This window comes from Centropristis striata, chromosome 7, assembly GCF_030273125.1.
Source record: "Centropristis striata isolate RG_2023a ecotype Rhode Island chromosome 7, C.striata_1.0, whole genome shotgun sequence".
Taxonomy (NCBI): Eukaryota; Metazoa; Chordata; class Actinopteri; order Perciformes; family Serranidae; genus Centropristis; species Centropristis striata.
In genome coordinates this window covers 37,972,677-37,996,513 of record NC_081523.1, presented here as the reverse complement: position 1 = coordinate 37,996,513, position 23,837 = coordinate 37,972,677, and the positions used below count along the sequence as shown (strand labels likewise).

The 23,837-nt window shown below is 38.0% G+C and overlaps 1 protein-coding gene across 1 annotated transcript in view; it reads right to left on the bottom strand.

Moving 5' to 3' along the window:
• apba1a (amyloid beta (A4) precursor protein-binding, family A, member 1a) overlaps positions 1-23,837 on the bottom strand; it is a 71,026-nt gene that overhangs the window by 12,507 nt on the left and 34,682 nt on the right. The window contains exons 3-7 of the mRNA XM_059337395.1: positions 19,165-20,856; positions 11,459-11,557; positions 11,313-11,352; positions 9,888-10,033; positions 2,664-2,696 (exon numbers count right to left, since the gene is read on the bottom strand). Coding sequence (XP_059193378.1) covers positions 2,664-2,696; positions 9,888-10,033; positions 11,313-11,352; positions 11,459-11,557; positions 19,165-20,754 — 1,908 coding nt within the window. The 5' untranslated portion in view covers positions 20,755-20,856. The remainder of the gene's footprint in view (positions 1-2,663; positions 2,697-9,887; positions 10,034-11,312; positions 11,353-11,458; positions 11,558-19,164; positions 20,857-23,837) is intronic.

Sequence of the window (23,837 nt, the reverse complement as noted above, 5' to 3'; positions counted from 1 at the left end):
TCATGCTCCTTATATTATATATTTGGATATATTATATATATCCAAATATGGAACAAGCAAATTCATTTAGAAGTGCACTTTTTTTTACCATAACAAACTCACTAACCTAACCTTCTTAACAAATGAAAAGAAATGAATCTGCTGAGGGGTTTCCTTCACTGTGTCCCTGGTTTACACCAGTAGTTCTCAACCTTTTTGAGTTGCAACCCCCAATTTAACATCCATGTTCTCCGCGACCCCTGCTCACTGAACAGAATCCCACACGCGCAGTTCAGATCACCCAAAAAAGAAACAAAATGACCAAAAAAAGGAAACAAAATGACCAAAAAAGACATAAAATGACCAAAAAAGACACAAAATGACAAAAAAAAGACACAAATTGACCAAAAAGGACACAAAATGACCCCAAAAAGAAACAAAATGACCAAAAAAAGGAAACAAAATGACCAAAAAGACACAAATTGACCACAAAATGATCAAAAAAAGTCACAAAATGACCAAAAAAGACACAAAATTAGTAAAAAACACACACAAAATTACCAAAAAAAGACATTAAGTGACCAAAAAGACTTAAAAGACACAGTGGAGACAGAGCTCAGACCCCCAGAAATCATCTCGCGACCCCAATTGGGGTCCCGACCCCAAGGTTGAGAACAGCTGGTTTACACAACAAGTACATACAGCTGTACCAAATACTGGAAGTATTATTAGTATACATTTACATTAGTTTGATTCATAAACAGTCTTTTTCAGGAAGTTGAATGGTCATTATTCTTCTTCTTCAAATATGTGATACATATTTAGCATTCATTTTAAAGCCTTATTCCACCCAAAACCTGTATCAAACAGTCACTCCTTGTGAATGTTTGTACTGATTTGCTCAGCTCCCACTCTTACATTGGTTTATAAAGCTGGCTGGCTTGATAAATCTGCATACTGGCTGGTCTTATGTTATGTGGTTAGTTATGCAAATGTCAATATTGAACCCAGGACACATCGTATGTGCTAGCTTTAAATATCTGATGTAAAAAATAAAACAATCAGGATGATAGCAGTGTTTTTAGGTTTGTTACTAATAATGCTCTTTGCTCTTCACAGATTGCTGAATTGAAGGCCAGCAACACATCTGATATACAACTAACAATACAACTGACCATGTCACACTGATATTATGGCAAGTATTTCAGGAAATTATTATATATATGGATTCAAAACCTGAGAAAAAAATATATAGAACCTGAGAATATATATATTAAAAGCCTGAGAATATATATTGAAACCTGATAATATATATTAAAAGTCTGAGAGTATGTATTGAAACCTGAGAATATATATTAAAACCTGAGAATATATATTAAAAGTCTGAGAATATATATTAAAAGTCTGAGAATATATATTGAAACCTGATAATATATATTAAAACCTGAGAATATATATTAAAAGTCTGAGAATATATATTAAAAGTCTGAGAATATATATTAAAAGTCTGAGAGTATGTACTGAAACCTGAGAATATATATTAAAACCTGAGAATATATATTAAAAGTCTGAGAATATATATTAAAAGTCTGAGAATATGTATTGAAACCTGAGAATATATATTAAAACCTGAGAATATATATTAAAAGTCTGAGAATATATATTAAAAGTCTGAGAATATATATTGAAACCTGATAATATATATTAAAAGTCTGAGGATATATATTAAAACCTTCGATTAAAACCTTTAATATATATTCTCAGGTTTCAATATATATTCTCAGGTTTTGAATCCATATATGTAATAATTTCCTGAACAGCATGCCATAATATATACATATATATACACACACACAATTAAGATAATATACCATATAGTATTAAAGGATCATTTTGGGCAATAGACTTAATTTATCCAAAGTCCTGAGCAGGTTCAAGGATCCAGGATGTGTTTAGGCTCTCTTAGTTATGACTGGGAACACAGTCCTTATAGGATTAAATTACAAAACAAGTGAAAATTCAGACTTTAGCCACATGTGGCTCATGGTTTTATGACACCAGCATGTTTTCATTATGAGTATGCTGACATTAAAGCACTGTGGTACTTAATTAGAGCCACTAGCATGATGATTACATCCCAGACCTGTGTCTGTACAGGATGCACAGATGATTTCACATCACATTTTGTCATCTGGCTCTGGGTTGGTAAGCAAACAAGAGGATCTAGGTCATTTTGTACAGTCATACATATCAATACAAAGAGAAAATCAGCAGCAGAGAGAGAGCGCACACTGAATACAACTACAAACCCAGTAAGAACTCACAGTGTCAGAAAGATTACAGCTGTTTCCTGCATCCAGCAAAGTGCATCGAGCACCTAACCAAAAACTACAGTGTTCCAAATTATGGGGGCAACAAAATGTCTGATATGAAATGAAAAAATGGTGAAGGGACTGAAGACCAAAGGGAGGGACCGTTACAAGGAATATCACCTCCAACAATACAAAGCTGGATTCAGGAAAATGCCAACAATTCATTAGAATGACAGCACACTGAAGAGGACACAAAGGAGAGGACAGTGATAAACACAGACACACACAGGAAGAGACACAGAGCCGAGCAGAGAGAGAAGAGACATTGTGCTGTGCAGAGTGGAGAACAAGATGGATGTGTAGGTACTGCACCTTCTTCCTGTTCTGGGCTAATTTCTGGGCCGTCTGCCAGGCATGGAATAAAGCAGACAGGAGAGTCATGGGTTAGAGCAGAGCACAGGACTGGATCACAGAGAGGGAGCAGGGACAGGCCGCTCAGGGAGAGTCACATCTGACATTCTGGAGTGACATTGGACAGAGTTTGATACTGTGTTCACATTGAGTAGGTGGTTTGTATGGTTGTTGCATTTGTGTGTGATGGACATCGTGACTGGCTCCGCTCCAGCACAGCACATCTATAGATTTGGAGTTGAAGGACTATGTCACCGTTGGCGACAGAGCTTTCTCCACTGCTGCCCCAACCCTCTGGAACTTCCTCCCTACTCACATCCGCAATTCAGACTACCTCCACGCCTTCAAAAACCAACCATACCTGAACTCATAATCTCTCATCTCTGTTTAGTTGTTTTCTTCTGTATTTTGTGTTTGTGTGTGTCTAATTTCCTGTCATGTTAAGCGACTTTGAGTACCTTTAAAAGCGCTATAAAAATGTAAGGTAACACTTTACTTGAAGGTATCGTCATAATAGTGACATGATACTGTCATAAACGTGTCATACACATTATGTCAATGTCATAAATGTTTATGACTGCTGTCATTAAGTGTCATTCGGTTTTTGTCATGACAAGTTGACATTCCTTGGGTTGTCTTGATTATGACAACTTGTGTACTGGATTGCTACTCCTGAACCCTTCCTCCAATTTAGTGTACTGTAAATAGTATTGAAAACAAAAAAAAGAAGGAAATATTGTCATATGTAATTGTATCTGTCAGTTTATGCTTCATGATATGTTAATGACAAATCAAAATGTTACCACTTTACTTGAGGTCAGAGAATATTTTCATTACAGCATCATAATGGTGTCATGACAGTCAGTTTTGGGTATCTTGTCGGTATTCTGTCAAACATCTATGACCATGAATCTAATTATAATAATCATTATGCCAACTTGCCATAAACACAAATATAGAAACATATTTTGTTTATGTCAAGTTGCCATGACAAAGACATTTTGTGGTTATGTCACTTTGATTAAAGTCAAGTTGTCATAATCAAGACAACCCAAGGAATGTCAACTTGTCATGACAAAAACCGAACGACACTTAATGACAGCAGTCATAAACGTTTATGACATTGACATAATGTTTATGACACGTTTATGACTGTGTCATGTCACAGTTATGACAGTATCATGTCACTATTATGACGATACCTTCAAGTAAAGTGTTACCAAATGGAATGTATTATTATTATTATTATTATTATTATTTTTATGTGCACTGCAAAAAAGGTGTGTCTAAAACAAGATAAAAACACTAAATCTGAGGGAAATGATCTTGCTGCATGGACAGATAATTTACCTTGACAATATTTCTTAAATTAAGATTATTAAATCTAGAAATAAGCATGTTGAACACTTAAAATAAGAAATTAACTCTTTAAACAAGATAAATATCTAACACTTCTAAATCTAAAGTTTTTTTTCCATCTTGGTAAGAAACAAATAATTGTCAGGTCACTCTGCTCGGGCCAGTTCATCGCTTTAATTTATCTTGTTTTAAGAGTTGAACAGTCCTTCGGCGGATGTCGATGACGTAGTATCCTTCAAATTCAGCTGTTTGAGGATCCTTCTTTGACTTTGGGATACAGCTACTGTCTAGAAAGTGTCTGCCCTTTTCCAAACAGTTTCCAATTACAGCCTCTCAGATGGTTCTGTGTAACAAAGTCTGAGGCATCAGGTAAGTCACTGGACTGGCTGAAATAAAGGCATCCATCTACTATAACTGCTTATCCAAACTCGGGTTTGCAGGGCAGACACATAGAGACAGACAACAACTCATGATATCATTCACACCGACGGGCAATTTAGAGTCACCAGTTAAACCTAAGCTGCATGTGAGGACAATAAAGGCATGCACAAATTAACCCTATAAAGCCTGAACCGTGAAATAATTGCCAGAAAATTCTAAATTTTCAAAACTGGAGTGTTTGTTGAACCGGCTAACATTTTTTCTAATTCAATATCAGTTTTCATATATGAATTTAATTTGGATCATATTTGATACATCAGGTCTTTTTGTGCAATTTGTTGCTCACAATTTGCTTTTCTTGAACTCACATAATCACATAAAACCTAATATTTTTAACCAAATAAAACTTTGACTTTCCTTTTAACATTTTCCTCAAACATACAAAATATTTTTTTCCATATAAAACAACATCATACATCTGCTGATATGAAGTTTTCACGCAGTAATGACAGATCCACCAGTGGAACCAGCAAATCTTTTTTGTTACATCTGGTATTTTTGTGAAATTTGTTGCTCAGTTTTTTTAATCATCAATTCATGTATTCATCAGGTTTTTCAGGAAAAGAAAATATCACACTGATGATGTAGAGGTCTCAAAAACATATGTATCAAATATGATACACTTGGCTTTATAGGGTTAAAAGAGTAACTCTCTCAGTCATCGTCCTGCTCTGAGGCTCCACTAGTTTTAGCTTTTGTCAGCCACACACCTAAACCATGTCTGAATCTGCAAGTAGCTCTCCCCAGGACTCTAACTGCTCAGTGGTCCAGACACAAACGCATTATTTGAAGCCAGACAAGAATAATTTTTGTGTGCCCTTTTAATCCTGGGATTCTTGCACGATTTCAGATAACCAGTGGCATCATATACAGTACAGGCCAAAAGTTTGGACACACACCTTCTCATTCAATGCTTTTTCTTTATTTTCATGACTATTTACATTGTAGATTCATCAAAACTATGAATGAACACATATGGAATTATTTACTTAACAAAAAAAGTGTGAAATAACTGAAAACATGTCTTGTATTTTAGATTCCTCAAAGTAACCACCCTTTGCTTACTAGAATATAAGACATGTTTTCAGTTATTTCACACTTTTTTGTTAAGTACATAATTCCACATGTGTTCATTAATAGTTTTGATGAATCTACAATGTAAATAGTCATGAAAATAAAGGAAACACATTGAATGAGAAGGTGTGTCCAAACTTTTGGCCTGTACTGTATATGCATACAGTATACATTATTATTTTTTTTGGTAACACTACAATAATAACCATCATTTATAGATGGTAAACAGATAGTTTATTCATGTTTAATCATCATTTATAAACCATATATAGACCATTTAGAATGGTAAACACATGATTTATCAATGATTAACTAACTAAAATATTTATAAATGGCAAATATATGGTATATTAATGTAAGTGTACAGTTACTTTACCATTAACAAACAATTAAATTATAATTAATAGTTTATTAATAGGTTTAGCTGCACTCATTATAACATTTTTAACACCATATTAAGTATGTTAATGATTTTTAAATGATTCATATACCTTTAAGAAAATGTTTTAAAACATTTAAAGACTAAATATGTATAGCACTTTGTAAATGGTTAATAATTGGTCTATAAACCATCTATAAACATCACTTAGTTGGTTATTGTAAAGTGTTACCTTTATTATTATTATTTTTTTATTTCTTCATTATTGGTTTCAGATTCTTGCAGGAGTTTTATCCATGCTTGTTCTGTCAAAGCACTTTGTGAACGCTGTTTTTAAAGGTGCTATATAAATAAAGGTATTATTATTATTATTATTAAGGTATTATTATAAGAGTGTATTTGCAGTAGTAGTCCTCAACCAGCAGGTGTCTCTGTTGTGTTGGCAGGAACACACTGGACTCCTGTAGAGAAGCTCAGCTCTTCACTTCTCTGAGTGAAACCTGCTCTAACGTCTATCAGACGGTCCGACTCACAGATGGTTGGCTTCATCAGCTGCACACAGATCTGTCTAGTTGCTGGACGTCTTGGGGACCAATTTCATTTAGTGTACATATCGATACTCTTGTTGAATGTAAAGCAGGCCAGCTGAGCTCACACTGGAAGCTGTTCAGCTCTGCTCAGCCAAGCAGAAAGCTGTGCTTTTCACAAAGTCAGGGTCATTTTACTGAGATAAGTTAGTGATTAGAATTAAAATCTAATTTGAGTATTTTTTATTTTATTTTGGTAGATTAATATATACAGTGGTTTGCAAAAGTATTCATCCCCCTTGGATGTTTCACCCTTTTGTTGCTTTTACACATGAAATCATGGTCGACATAATTTGGCCTTTTAAAAAAGAATTTGCAAAAAAACCTTTTTTAATATCAAAGTGAAAACAGATTTTTACAAAATAGTATCAATTAATTAAAAATATATTGGGTGAAATATATATACTTTTTCTCTACTTTTTCCTTTTTCCTTTTTCCTACATTTAACAGTGAGGAAAAAGTATTTTTTACAAAAAATAAATGCAAAAATGATGGCTTGTATATATATATATATATATATATTACAGTATATTTTTCTACAAACAGGGTGCCAGTGTATTTTACAGAGTAATGTATTTTTTTCTTAAACAGTAAAAAATACTGTTTTGGCTGATGTATACATTTAGGGTGTTTCATTGTTACTGAAACTGAATTAACCCATTTATCATTTTACGGTCTTTTACTGTTATGGTTGAGCAGTTTTTCACCATAAAATCAGACATTTTTTACAGTGTGGGCATGGGAATTTTACTAAAGGTTAAAATAAAGGTTCCCTGTTTTAACCCCTGTGGTGCTGGTTTTCTATGGGTGGCTGCACATGCACAAGGAGTCCCATGCACATGTGTGCATGCGGGTGGCGTATTACACATTCCTGCTGATCTACAGGAGAGGTGACATGCCTTAAATTATCTACTTGAGTAGAAATGCCCCAACAGAGGCAGCAAAGAGAACTGTTAGCAGGTAAACATGTATATAAACGCACCTGGTCTCACAGGAATCTGTGAAATAGCCACGGATTCGCTTGACTGACACGGATTTGGCTACAATGCAAGTTAATGACAGTCATATCCCGTGGCTATTCCATGGATATTTTTCCTATTGGTTTGTTCCAAGTCACGTGACTTTCAAGGTCCCGGCGCTCAGAACAAAAAACATGGCGGACAGTTCTCTCATTTTCAGTGAAAAAATCAATATTTTGACTTAGTTTCTGCATAAAAATGGATTTTGATCACATTTCTAGCGAGAAATATATGTTTTATTTTCTAAATATTCACTCAGTGAATGTACATAATCACTTTGTATGTTGGAATAGCCACGGGATATGACTGTCATTAACTTGCATTGTAGCAAAATCTGTGTCAATTTCACAGAAATTTGAGTGATTCCGTGGCTATTCCACGGATTTTGAGTTAAGCGAATCCGTGGCTATTTCACGGATTCCTGTGAGAAGATGTTGGTATAAACCATACTGGATTGAACATGTTGGAACAGGAAGACCCTGGTCATGTGACAGGATGGAAGTGAAGGAGGTGAAACAGTCACAGGTAAACACATGAACATTACAACCAACACTGTCTACATACAAACTCTATGAAGATACACGTTAGAAACATTTTCACACCAGCCAATTGAAAGTCACTCTACCAAGGACCTCGTCAGCTAATCTTTATTCATACGGCTGTGGTGTGTGTGTGAATGAATGAATTCCTTATGGTGGCAGGTGCAAGGTTATTAAAGTTAACGAAAACTAACAAAATAACGAAAACTAGAATTGAAAAAACATTTTTGTTAACTGAAAATAAAATAAAAACAAGAGTTTAAAAAAAACGATAACTAACAAACTGTATTCTGTGGTTCGTTTTCATCTTTGTCAACTTTTTTCATACATGAACCTTTTTGATTGATATGAAATCTATTTCATCTATCTGCTTTTATGACTTAATAAACTTATTGGGGCTGAGATGGATCAGACAAAGGAAATAAAGGAACATTTATTGTGACTTTTTCGAATCTGGGACCCAACAAATACCCCATTACAAAAAAACTAAAACTAACGCTAAAACTAATAAAAACTAAGCATTTTCCAAAAACTAAAAACTCACGTCTGAGCAGAACATGCAGAAATGTAAAATCTGTAAACTACAAACGAGCACACAATTTAACTGCATTAAATTTGCATGGGTTTAAATGGATCTCTGTCAGCAAGAGAGAAGGTGTCTCACTCTACTGGAGCAACAGAAACATTGTGTGCTTCTTTACTCTTCTTTACTTGGTTTGATCTCTCACGCTATCAAGTTATTATCGAGCCAAAAATCACTCGATAGTCTGAGAGCTGAAAAACTAATTAAATGTATTATTAGAACAAAATGAGCTTTATCACTATGGCAAAGACATGGATTTGGATGTTAAGATATACTACTGTAAATACTATAGTTCGTATAGTCATATAACAAGACTTAAGTCATAATTAGGTAAGATGGGGAATATGAAATAATTGGAAAAAATTGATGTTTTATACCAGTGGTTCTCAACCTTTTTTTAGTGATGTACCCCCTGTGAAATATGTTTTAAGCCAAGTACCCCCTAACCAGGGCAAAGCATTTTTTGGTTAAAAAATACCGTAAATAAAAAAATTTAAAAACAGAGCGCTGTGTCATCAGTGTCTGATTTATTAAAATTTAGAACTGATAAACACATACAAAATTCAAACATTTGAAAAAAAAAAAAACCTATCTCAAACATTTTAAATGTTAATAATCCATGACTAAATGTATTGCAAATATTCCTCATCACTAAAATGTAGTGATTCAAATTAATGTAGTAAAAACAGTGAGCATATAACCATTTAAAACTATAACTGCTACGCTTCAACCACGACTCCGTCTTTGAGTTTTCAAGTGATTGACAGGTGATGCCAGGTGATTGGCAGGTTGGGTCCAACCATCCTGGTATGGGGGACACTCTGGGTTTTTAGGATCAGGAAATTGAATAGCCTACTGAATATAAAATTCATTTTATGAACTTATACTTATATTTTCCTAAAATATGTATTAAATAATTATTTTTAAAGCATTTTTGCATGGATGCTACTTTTTAAATGTGTATTTTAAAATCTCACGTACCCCCTGGAGTGCCTTCACGTACCCCCAGGGGTAAGTGCACCCCCATTTGAGAACCACTGGGTGAGAAAATCAAGATGATAGAGAATACTAGAGGTGCAGTAGAGAGTGCCTACATATTGTATCAGTTATTTGTTTGGTACCAAAACCAAAGTGCTTGTTTTATCAGACACAGCCCAGTGTGTCCATACACTGAGTTGTGTGGGTGTGTATTGTGTGCTTTCACCTTAATGCGGCTGACGGCCTCCTGGGCCTGCATCATGCGGATGTTTTTGGACGGTGTCTTATCCGACAGCAGCTGGGTGGAGCCCAGGTAGTTGGCTGCGAAGATGATCCCATCGATCAGGTCCTCTGGGTCACATGGGCCGGGGACTGCAGGGAGGAGAGCAATTAGTCTCACTATAGTACACTGGTACTATATAGTACCATATATATATAGTACCTCCCACTTTGAGATTAATGCAACAAGCACTTCATTAATCCCTCTTTGGGGAAATTCAATTTTTACACTGTTGTTGATATTCATAACACACATACACTGCAAAAAAAAGAAAAGTTGGTTGAACTCAAAATTTCAAGGCAACAAACTTCGATAAAATTTTATGTTGGACAATTAAACTAAATATTTTAAGTTTTGTTTTTGAGTTTGCTCAACTCTGAATTTCTCTGGCACGACTGTAACGCCGCTATGAATGTCAGCTAATGTTGTGACCACAATTTTGAGTTAGCATTGATATGCTAATGGCTACTCTTGTAGCTGTAACAAGCAGCGCCGCTAGCATCAGTTAGCCGCTAGCATCAGTTAGCCGCTAGCTTTCACTAATGACCAAATTTCACAACAAAGAAATAAGAGTTATCAGAACTATTGTCCCTTGTTTTGAACCCCAACTTAAAGATATAAGTAACAACAACTCACCAACTTGTTTTTGAGCAGACAACTGGCTTCCTTTGTTGTGCTAACTTACATTATTGCCCTAAATGTCAGTAATTTAAATTTCCAAGTTTTATCAAATGAAATCACTGTTTTGGGCAAAAACATACAAGTTGGCTTTTTTGCAGTGTAGGCCTGAAATAGACACACTCTCATTTCATAGTTTGAAAACCTCTGAAGTAGGGCTGGGCAATATGGACCAAAAAGTCATATCCCGGTATATTTAGGCTGAATATCGATATACGATATATATCCCGATATTTGAATCGCAAAGTGAGAGAAATTATTCAGTCAAAGTCAAATATGACATGTCACAAGTAGTTTTATTGAAACCGTGTATTTAAGTGAACATAAATACTGTATAACAACAGAAATACCTTCTTTTAAAAAAAAATTAAAAATCAAAGCTCCATAAAGTGCACATTTTAATAAAAAAAATATCTTAAATAAAAATAGCCTATGAAATAAAATAGGCCAATCTTTTGGCCTATCTGAAATAAATATATTTATATGAAAAAAGAATAACAAACATTGCAAAAGAACTAAATATGACAAACCCTAGTAAGGGCAGCATTTATATATAGAGAAAGACATTTTTTTAACTACATCGATATATGCGATATGGTCTAATTCCATATCACATTTAAAAATATATCGATATATCTGTAAAATCGATATATCGCCCAGCCCTACTGTGAACCAAAAGAAAGAAGTTCTCACCTTCTACATATGTGGGGAAGGATGCAAGACTTCTTCTGGACTATTAATCAAACAGAGAAGAATGATTCATTCCAACATTAGTTAAACTTAATGTGCATATTTTAAAGTTAGACAATATCTAATGGATAGTAAAATGTTGGACACACCTCTTTACTGGAGAGAGAAGATTCAAAGCTGTCCTCCTGCAGCAGATGTCTGGTGGAGGACTCTGCTCCTGGAGGAGAGGGCGAGCCTGAACATGGAGACTGCAGGGAGAAGAGAAGGATCGGGGACAAAAAGCAGAACACAAAGGAAAGTTAAATGGAGACAGGTTACATGTCATATGGAGGCCTCACTGGTCAAATTTGTGGGAGAAAAAGATCCAGATAATAAACTGGTAGATATTCATTTAATCAAGGAAAGCTACTTTGTGTCAGACACCTTAGAGTTTATTCCAAGCCAACAAACACTTACAAATAAAAGAGACTTACTTAAAAATCAAATTAAAATCAAAACAGGAGGGCAGATTTTAATCTTCTTGAAAAATCAATACTGCCCTACAAAGTCTAACTGCAGTAATGGCATTTTTGGTCAAAATTGAGTGATAACTAAAAAATGAACTCCTTGATGCCTGTTTTATCTTGTGACAAAGTTTGAGAATTCAATTTTGATTTAATTCAGAGAAATGATGATACTACAAAATCCAACTCAAAGCCAAAGCAGACTGCAGTAATTGCACTTACCACATTTTGCTTTGATATATATATATATGAATTTAAACATAAAACCATGAAGCCTTGTATTTCTTCATTGAAATAATAAGTTTATTTGAAAGGGAAATTATTGTCTAGATAGTGATTAAGTACAAAAGTAAGATAAAATTATATTAAGATTAAAATATAACATTACTTTATAATATTAAGTCTAAAATATACCAAAATCTTTGAATAGAGTTGTTAAAAACTTTTAAATACATGTATAACAAAATCAATTTGAAAATGTTTATTCACTGAAAACAGAATATAAAAGCTGAAAGAAGACAACAACATTAATATTAGAACCTTTTACGGAAAAACCAGAGTGCAGTAACGGAATTTTTGGGGTCAAAGATCAAATAAATCATCTTGATTTTTTAGCATAAGCACATAGCATAGCACATGTAGAAATAAGTAACCTACCTATAACCCATTTGGCTGGCCATTTAAAAAACGTTAAAAAAACTTTAAAGCAGTTTTTCTCTGTTTTATCCTTCGTGTAGTTACTGCAGTTAGACTTTGTAGGGCAGAATAGATGAGCATGCTTTCTGAGTAGTTGTGGGAAAAGGATTTTTGAGAAAATTGAGAAAAAGTCGCAAAGTTTGACTGTTTTTTGGAGCAGGAGACCAGCAGACCAAAAAGCAAAATTAGTTTAGAGATTAAATTTATACATTTTCTTCAATTCTGTGCCAAGCCATTTTTGAGATAATTGAAAATAAAACTAAAATGTATTGGTACAGTGCCACCTTGAGGTAAATGGGTGAACTTTTTGTGCCTGAGTAATGGTGAATGAGTGCTGCTTGGACCCAACTGGACCAATCGCAACTTAGAGGCAAAACATCACAACATATCGAGGACGGCTGTGGCTCAGGACGTAGAGCGGTCGCCCACTGATTGCAAGGTTGGTGGTTCGATCCCTGACCATGGCAGCCTACATGTGGAAATATCCTTGAGCAAGATACTGAACCCCAAATTGCTCCTGATGCTGGCGTCAGACATCCAACCCCAGCTTTTAATCCAACCCTACACTGACTAGACGCATAGATCTGCCAGAGCAAATAAAACATGAGCTTGGCAGATTCAACTGGTTTCCAGGCTACTGACTTGTGAATATTTTCTTATTGTTCTTTTTCTTATTAGGGCTGGGCGATATATATCAATATAAAAGATCTATAAAAAACAGAGGTACTCCTGTTTTTATGTTCACTTAAATAAATGGTTTCAATAAAACTACTTGTGACATGTCATATTTGACTTTGACTGAACATTTGCTCTCACTTTGCGATAAAAACATCAGGATACATATCGTATATCGATATTCAGCCTAAATATATCGGGATATGACTTTTAGTCCATATCGCCCAGCCCTAATTCTTATTTTTCTTTTTTACGTTTTATTATTTTATGCAGTAAAGGACACTTCCCCCACCACTGTCATTATTTTAGATGACAGGCCGTGAAAGAAAGAAGAGACCAAAAATAATGAGTCGACAGTAAAGTTAGCATTATATCATGGTCCATAATTCTAACATAGTAATACTAAGACAACAAAATCACAAAAACAACAACATTATTAGCTAACACCACCATGCTCAGCTTCCATATGAATCCACAAAAAGGCTTTGAAAATGGTATTTTGTGTTATTTCAGAACCCTCCACACATCACATCACTCCATAGACAACTGATTCCACCACTTAAAATATAAACCATCATAAACTGTTCAAACGATGCACACCTCTTCCTCATCATGTTGATCAGCCTCCTCCTTCTGCTTGGCTTGTTCCTCCTCAAGCTTTTCTACTTGATACATCCAAAAGTTTTCCATGACTTTCAGTAAATGCCCAAAAAAGTGAACCTCAACAAGTGCTCCAGATGAACTGGCGTTGAGAGTGGCAGTGTGCCGTTAAATGCAACACCAGCGTCTACAGACTGGGAGTCAGCTGCTCAGGTGACAAACAGGTATCAGGATTCATCATGGAATCAACAGGCTGTCTGACTTTCTTTTTGGCAGCCTGCATTAGCTCTTTTGACAGTGTTTGACAAGTTTCATCTTTATTTATCAAATTTATTTTACACTGTATTTTGGACACATTAATCTGAAGATGACGTTAAAGGCTGCAGGTGTGTTTGCATCACAGTGATGTAAAACAGGAAAACAGCCCATGTCATTCTGTTACTGGATCCAAACTGAATTATTAAGGTGGCCTTGCCCTTTTTTTCTTCCTCTCACCCTCACTGAATAAATCATTGGGATGAGGGAGGAGGCCTTGAGGGTGGTAACAGGAGGGGAGAATGAAAGAAATACTGCACGAATTGGCTTTCTATTCAAGTCAAGAACAATGCTGGATTACTCACCATGTCCAATAAGAAAGCCAAATAATCTGAGGGGAAGCATACTGTCCAAAGCAGTTCCACACAGTGGAGTATATGATGAGGTGTCTGAGGGGATTATCTATATCCTACAAATAATTTATAAAGAAGACTAGAACAAAACCTGGTATAAGGCCGGAGCATGTCAACAGGGCTGTTTCCACTACTACCAAGAATGAGGCGGGTCTCACTCGCCTAAACATCCCTAACTTCTCCTCTGAAACAGCCTGGTTAATGATTTGATAGATCGCTTAGCAGAATGTGACGTAGTACTCTACACAACAACACACGCCATTTGTAAAAGCCGGCAAAGCAGTGTTCCCAACTTAGCAACTTTGTTGCTAAATTTAGCAACTTTTCAGACCCCGTTAGCGACTATTTTTCAAGAACCCAACTGGAGACAAATCCAGCGACTCCTTCTTACTCTTCTTAACGAGCCGCTAACGAGCCGGAGGCCGGCTTGTTGAGAAGAGCCGCCGTTAGCGGCAGTTAGCTACAGTTAGCTATGTAGCAGTACAGTGTGTATGTGCTGCTGCTGCAGGAGGTGTTCACTTAGTGATCTCTGTTTGTTTACAACAAGCACCAGACACTCTGTGCACAGTTAGTGATGTCGGTTAATTCATAATCACTATGTTTATGATCAGCGGAGACTCTGTGCATAATTAGCCATGCTGCTTTCAGCTGCTGACGTTGTGCACAGTTAGCGACGGTGAAAACCAAACGTCACCTCCAGAGTCTCTAAATCCCTCTGGGGGCTAACTTGTAGTGGAGACACGCAGATTGAGTGGACTTTTGAGAGGGTGTGGCCTGAGACTTTCCCGGTGGACACTTTCCCTCCTAGTGGAAACACGGCTATTACCGCAACCTCTTGTACATACCACTGAAGACAAACTGGACCCGTGTCAGTTTGCATATAAAAAGGATGTGGTACAGAGGATGCGGTTGTCACATTGGTTCACTTGATTACAAAACATTTAAATCCAATAAAAACTATGCTAGAGTTCTCTTTCTAGACTATTCATCATCCTTCAATACAATCCAACCTGACATTCTGGCGTCAAAAATGGTTCAATTACAACTGAATCCCTTTGATTCACTGGTATGCCTCACAGTCCAAGGTAAACAGTGCCCTATCATCCGCCCTAACGACATCCATCAGCGCCCCCCCAGGGGTATGTGAGTTCTGCCTCTATACCGATGATTGCTGTATTGATCAAAGTCTGTCTGAATGCCAACATCAGAAACCCTACCAGTGCAGTTTACAGTGCTGTGACACCTCAAAGAAACCGGACCAGTTCATCCTAAAATACTCAGACAACACAGCTTGATATCCCTGTTGGAGATATCGAGCGACCCCTATCTGCACCAGCGTAAAGCAGATAATATAGTTGAATGGAGTAATGGCAACGCTCTACTAATTTACACAAAAAAGACAGAAGAAGTGGTGTTTAGCACTCCACCAGTATTGCTTCTTCCTGTTAAAGTTCAAGGCAAACATAAAAAACAAGTATCCTTTACTTTGTATGGACTTTATAATCTCTACATAGTGGTGAACGAAACCATGGAAATGGTAAATAGCCACCTGCTCCAGACCTTTGACGTGACTGGTGGCTCCTTTTGGATGATTGGATGAGGATTGGTAGATTGTAATGTCAATCATTACTCTACAAAGAGGGTCACTGGTAGACTTTGGCACAAAGTGACCCACTTTGTAGAATAATGATTGACATTACAATCTACCAATCCTCATCCACTCCTTAAGAGTTAATTTCTTAATTTAAGCGTACAACATGCTTATTTCTAGATTTAATAATCTTAATTTAAGAAATCTTGTCAAGTGAAATTATCTGTCCATGCAGCAAGATCATTTCCCTCAGATTTAGTGTTTTTGTCTTGTTTTTAGACACACCTTTTTTGCAGTGCATTAAATATCAAATTCCATTAAAGTCCAAATAGGATGAAAATCTCAAAATCATGGTGACGAATTTTCTAGAATCACAGGTAAACAGTCAATAAAATGTGTTTCTGACAACATTAAAGGCTGGAAAAAAGACAACGCAGTAACAGACTCTAGATTCATATTTAGTAAGTGCTGCCTAGTTTGATCTGAGCATCGTGAGGCACACCAGCCTGTATGGACAATGAGTCTGAATGGGGGAGTGACCAGACTCATCTGCCAGAGCAAATACAAATGAGCCTGGCAGATTTGTCTCCATCATTATCTACACCAGTAGTTCTCAACCTTTTTGAGTCACCACCCCCAATTTAACATGCATATTGTCTGCGACCCCCGCTCACTGAACAGAATCTCACAGTTCAGATGATACAAACTCAGTTGATACGACGAATTCTGGACAAATAATGAAGCAGACAACAACTAAAATATATCTCTGTCTGTGCATTTATATATTTTTTATATTTTATTGTTACTTTTAATCTAAGTCCTTTGTTATAAGTTTAAATGTCCATTCTGACCTCCTGAGTGTGTAACAGTCAGCTTCAAGCCAGAGACTCCTTGGAAAGTAATAACTTGATACTTTGATATTTGTCAGAAAAGACACAAAATTACCCAAAAAAGAATCAAATTGACCAAAAAATTACATGAAATTAAGCAAAAAGGGACTCAAATTGACCACAAAATGACAAAAAATGACCAAAAAAAGACACAAATTGACCAAAAAAGACACAAAACGACCAAAAAAAGACACAAAATGGCCCAAAAAAAACCCAAAATGACAAAAAAAGACACAAAATGACTAAAAAAAGACATAAAATGATCACAAAATGATCAAAAAGAGACACAAAATGATCAAAAAGAGACACAAAATGATCAAAAAAAGACACAAAATGATCAAAAAGACTAAAACACTTTAACACAGTGGAGACAGAGCTGACTTCCAAAATGATTTGGCGACCCCCAGAAATCATCGTGCGACCCCAATTGGGGTCGGGACCCCAAGGTTGAGAATAGCTGATCTACACAGGATGTTCAGCCACAGTACTGCTGTGTAGAGCCCACTAGACAATCACTGCCATTGCATATAGAGGTGCTTGGTGCAAGATGTTTCCTGCTGCTGCATGTTTCTGTGTTATGACAGTGAGCTGCCCTCTGCCCCCACACAGGTGATATGTTGTGATGTTTTGCCTCTAAGCTGCAATTAGTCCAGTTTGTGTGTTAGTGTCAGCTGACCTCATCACAGCTTGTGTGTTTGTGTTTTGTTGTCTGACACATTCAGACCTTGCCTGAAAACCTGACAAATCTGCTGAGCTGATATGTTTGTGCTGGCTGATGAGTCTGGACACTCTCCCACTGACATCCTGACATCTAGAGCAGTGACTCCCAACCTTCTTCTTGAGGGGCCCACAATTTTACCATTGTAAACTTTGTCGACTGACCCCCCCTTTTTGGGGGCTAGCTCGCCGAGTTTTCGCTGCACAGTGATGTGACACATATCTTTGTAATCACCATAGTTTCTGCTTTCATGGGACACCAAGTTTGTGTGGACTTTTGGTTTTAAGAGGTGAAATTTACACGTGTGCGTTGCACAAAAGTAGTTTAGTGTAAACTTAGATGCTAAATTAGTTACTTTTGAAAAAAGCAGACTTTCAAACTTGCATGCCTTGCCATGTGTTGTAAGCTTGTAGATTGGCTTTTTTCAAATGTATAGGTATGGATGTATATATTTAACCAGTTAGATTTATTACACCCCTTAACATCAAGAGGGCTTCGCGACCCCCCGTGGATCTTTGGCGCCCCCTGGGGGGGGTCGCCCGGAGAACATTTCTGCCCTAAAAGTCTAAATTTGGTGCCTCTCCCACATTCTGATGCCACTATTTCATCTGAATCATTGCATATTTTTTTATGAATTGTTGTAAAGGATAATTAGGGTTCTTCTATGTTTTATTAAAGGCATCAAATTTTGTCAGTCTTTTTGCAAATTCTGTGGTGGACTCTGCTATCACATCCATGTGCTCTTATTTTGAAAGCTACATGTGTTTGCTTTTATTTTCAAGGCGGGTCTAACACGTTCTTACCGTAACGCCGTATGGTGTGTTACATTAACAATGAAAGTCGGAACTTGGAGCTCGGAACAACGTTGAAAATTCTGACATTCGTGTAGACATTGAATGCACCATTAGCCTCCGGACTCTCTATGCACTGCAATGTAAATAGTCTAACGGAACATTAATCCTCTGTTTTACCGGCGATGTTTGTCGCAGAAAGTGGGGGATTCCATGCTAACTCGCACTGGCTCTGCCTCACCATCGAGCCGTGGCTCAGTCGTTTCTCCGTGACATGTCACGTAAAAGTTGTTGGTTGTTTTCTTGTTAGAGACAAGAAAAGCCTGGCGGCCCGCCAGGCCTATAGAGCACTGGGGGAAATCCTGGTGTTGTCTGTGTATCACTACAAATATTGGGACAGTCAATAGAACGAAACAGTGACGGTTAAGTCATATTAGGGACCGAGCACCACCCCAACCTATATGTGTCGATCAGCACTATGTCACCCTTTGGAAAACAATTCACCTAGCGATGACAGGCTAATTCAGACTCTAAGCAAGATGAGAAAAATTGTGTAAACTATTGTAAGCACATTGGTCTTTCTGCCTTCTGTGACTTTAAATAATAAATATACTCAAAGGTGTCTTGCCACTGTGATACTACAGAGGTGAGGAAGAACTTGACCCATTAAAATCCCAAAATAAACCAATACATTCACATGTAAACAACAGTTGCTCTACTTACATCAGCCCCCATTGAGGGCTGGAGGTCACACTCGGCAGTGGGGCTCAGGTCCTGTCTCATTACCCAAATAGGCTCCTTGGGCTCATCAGGTGTGTATGGAGATCTCACTGTTCTGGTCTTCACCTCCTCTATGGCCTCCTTAATGTCCTTGATAGCCAGGGATATGGCGTCCCTCTTCTCCTGACTGTTCCTCACTGCTCCGAGCTCCTCTGAAGGACTTCCTGCCTGCTTTCTGGCTGGCTTTCCTCCGTTGGCAGCCTTGTGGCTTTTGTCAGAGTCGATTTGGGAGTCAGTTTGGGGATGTTCTTCCCCCTGCTGTAGCTCATTTTCTTCAGCTATGGTGTCCTCGACAGCACGATGAAGACTTTGAGAGCTTAGGCTTTCTTTGACCTCAGCCACGATGCTGTCGATATCCTCCTCCTGGTCGCAGCTGTCAGCGCGTGGGTATGGGGCGAACTCTGCCTCCTTCTCTGGGCTGTCTGACTCACCATCCGAGCGTTCATCGTAGTGGCGAAGACGGGAGCCCACCGCCTCCTGCTGGTGGTAGTCTCCACCTCCTGCCCGGCCCTCCAATAGCTGGAAGCCAGCCCGCCTCTGTCGGAGGGACTCGGTGTCCTCAGGCCTGTCTGCAGCAGATGAAACTGATGCAGGAGCATCACAGATTTCCTCATAAACATGCTCAGAGAGTGAGTAAATGTCATATGGCTCAGAGTAGGCTTCATCTGCAAGGACGTCATCTAAATTCTCCAAGCTCTGACTGGCCGAGACATCGTCCCTTTCTTCCGAGTTGCTGAGGGGCTGGGTGTAGACGTAGTTGGAGTAGCCAGTGTTCAGCATCTCCTCTGCCTCATCCTGTCTATGGGGGTTTTGGATATCAGGCAGGGGTTCACGTGGCAGTGGCGGGGGCAGAGGAGGATAGTTAGGACGTGCATGGAGGTGTTGCTGCTCAGCCTCGGCTCTCTCAGTGTATCCCTCCGCCTCCGGCCGTAGTTGAATTCCGTAGTTCCCCGCCTCGTCCTCCGCCTCTGGCTGCCCCTCAGGCTCCAGAGACATCATCACTAGACCGTCGTCCCCCTCGGCCCGGTCCGTATGGGTGTGGAAGCCACTCTCTGTGCTTGCTGAGCGGGCGAGCACTGAATCGTCCCTCTCTCGTTCATCTTCCTGGGTCATCTCCGTGTGGTGCTGCTTTTCCTGTTGTTGGGCTAAATGTTGTGCTCTCTCTGCCTCTCTCTGCTGCCTCTGTCTGTGCCTCTGCTGCTGGGCTCTGATCCGGGCCTCGCTGTCCCCCTGTCGGCGATAACGTGTGACTGCGGGTCGGGGAATGGGATGGGGCTGCTGGGGCTGTGGGGACTGAGCTTCATGTGGCAGCTCCATGTCTTGTTCGTCCTGTGGTCTGTGCTGCTGTGGCACCCTCACTCTGCTGCCAGAACTTCCTCCGGCAGGAGCTTCAAATCGCCTGTAGCGCTTTTCCTGGTTGCCGTGGTTACGAGACCGGCTGTTGTGGTTGTTGTGGTTGTTGTGACGATGGCGGGGAGCGGCATCGGTCTCCTCCATCACCTCCTGGCCGAGCTCCGTCTCCTGCGGGTTCATGTTGTCTGTTTTGGTTTATTAAACCGTGTCAGAGAAAAGTTTTAGGAGTCTGTCATCAGCAGGCGCCTCTATGTGATCAGACCAAATGCTGCTGGGAAGAACCTGAGTGGAAGTGGGAGACAGAAAGGCAGCAAATGTGAGTCAACAGAAAGCGATAAAATATGAGTGAAATGTATTGTTGAAGTTTGATGACACTGTGACTACTTAAAGGCTGGCTGGCAAAATATTGTAGCTGGCAAGGGAACCACTCTCTAGCCTCTAGCCTGCCATAGTTGTACCACTGACTTCTGTCCCATGTCGGCGATATTTCCATTTTATAATTCTAATTTTAAAATGCGGCTCTCCTGCATATTTAATCAAGCACTTTCTACACCAGTAGTCCACCAACCACTAGGGGGCGGGGCCGTTTTTCTCCCCTAAAAAAAGCCTGGTTGCTGATTGGATAGAACGCTAAGCAGGATGTGACGTAATACTCGACGCCATTGTTTAAGGCCAGAGAAGCAGTGTATAACATTAATGGGAGGTCAAAGTATAACGTTTTTTTTTTTTTGTTTGTTTTGTTTTGATTAGTTTAGTCTCTTTTTTACCTTTGTCAATTCTGTATTTTATTGCACTTTTTGCACTTTTATGTGAAGCACTTTGGTGCGGCTCAGCTGTCTGTAAATGCGCTATATAAATAAATTTGACTTGACTTAACATGAATGGGAGGTTATTACATTATCAGGTAAGCCTTCATTTCGCAAGTCCTGATAATGTAATAATTCCCCAATATTGTAATAATTTAACAGCAGACCACCCATTACTTGGGTTCAAGTGGTGATACTGTGTATCACCTCTAGCTCAAGAGCTCTAGCGCCACCAACAGGTCAAAGTTGAATGTTTATTCACTTTTCACCCGTTCATCCGTTTTTCACAAACGAGGTATCCATGACAACATGAATGCATTCAACAGCTTCTTGAAATCTAAAGGTGCTTGGTGTTATACTTTATTACATTATTGGTAAAAAAAAGTGCATTACATTATTGGGAAATGTACTTTATTATATTATCAGGAAGTTGTTACATTATCAGGTTTTATTAAATTTTCAATGGACTCGAGTGCAGATTTTTATTACATTATCGGGGTTATTACATTATCGGGAATTTATTACATTATCAGGTTCTACAGGGTAAAGTTCCCACCCAGCACCACACAGACCTGTGCCTTCATTCATAAAATGTTACCTTCAGCAAATTCCTCTGTAGGTCTGAGTCAGTTCAAACTGGAATAAAAAGTAATAATCTGCAAAAATGTACCAAAAATATTTCAACCTGCAACATATCTCATTGTGTTTATGTCATTACAGTCAAATCTTTCCAAACAGAAGATCTGCATATCCTCCATCAGTCTACTGACTGATCATCACTCCAAGAGGGACAGTTAAATACAGGCTCAGTCACAGCTGTCGGAGGCAGCATCAACACAATGTTCATCAAACGATGCTCATCATGTAAAAGTCACCAGAACTGATTGAGTTTTCAGGAAAATAATGGTGGAATGGATTTCCGTTGTTTCTCTCAAATGTTTTCTCTTTAACAACAAAGTCTGCTAATTTTGACCCTAGTGAGTTATTTTGTTTATTATTCTCCCCAGAGACTGATATTCAAAACAGAAATAAAACACTTAAGCTATTTTGTGGAAGATGGCAGAAGCCCCAGAAGAGCAATGTTAACCAAACCGAGGGCATACTGATGCAGAACCATCATAAACAGAGGATGTGGCTGTGTAAACCATCATAGGGTGTTTGCTTGTTTCTATGTTTTGTTATTGCAAAAATTCATACAAGAGATATTGTATTGCATCTCTCTTGTATGAAAAGTGCTATACAAATAAAGTCTGATTGATTGATTGATTGATTGATTGAGCACTGAGTTAGCCTGTGGCCCAAGGTTATTATAGTTAACGAAAACTAACGAAATAACAAAAACTAGAATTGAAATTTTTTTTTCGTTAACTGAAATAAAAAGAAAAACAAGAGAAAACAATAACTAACTGAAACTGTATTGTGTGGTTACAAAACTAACTGGAATTATAGTGAAAATGTCCTTCATTTTCGTCTTTATCAACTTTTTTCATACATAATCCACCATTTCTATTAGAAAGAGGATTCTGTTAATGAACATGCAGGAACACATTGATAAATATTTTTATTGTGACTGGAATGTCTACATCTGGAACTGTAAGAGTTAATAACCTTATTGGGGCTGAGATGGATAAACCAAAGGAAATAAAGGCAAAATTTATTATGACGTCTTTGAATCTCGCACCAAACACATAGCCCATTACAAAAAAAACGAAAACTAACACCAAAACTAATAAAAACTAAAATAAAACTAAACAATTTCAAAAAATAAAAACTAAACTAAAAGTAGCAAACTCACTCTAAAAACTCATTAAAACTAATTGGATATGAAAACAGAAATTCACAACGAAATTAAAACTAAAACTAATAAAAAATCCCAAACTATTATAACCTTGCTGGCCGTCTAATTACAATGGGGGACAGGCAGAACACTCCTTTACTACGAGAGACAGATGAACTTTGGAGCAGACTAACTCCTGAAGTCTCAAAGCCCAGCAGTGGCCCCAAAGACAAGACTTCAAAGACAGATGTCTGAGGGCATCTAGTGGATGGTTCAAAGATGGCAGGGCTTGGAGTGAGAGGAGAGTTTATGGCCTCGGGGAAGAGACCAGAGGCTGGAGATAGAGACAGAGAGCCTGGCCAGGCCAAATAACGAGACTTGTGGCAATTAAAGAGCTCAGTGAAGATTGCTCTGGTGTTTCTGCAGAGAACCCTTGTGGAACCTGATAATGTAATAAATTCCCCATAATGTAATAACCCTGATAATGTAATAAAAATCTGCACTTGAGTCCATTGAAAATGTAATAAAACCTGATAATGTAATAACTTCCAGATAATGTAATAAAGGGTCAAAAGTTAATAAACATTCAACTTTGACCTGTTGGTGGCGCTAGAGCTCTTGAGCTAGAGTTGATACACAGTATCACCACTTGAACCCAAGTAATGGGTGGTCTGCTGTTA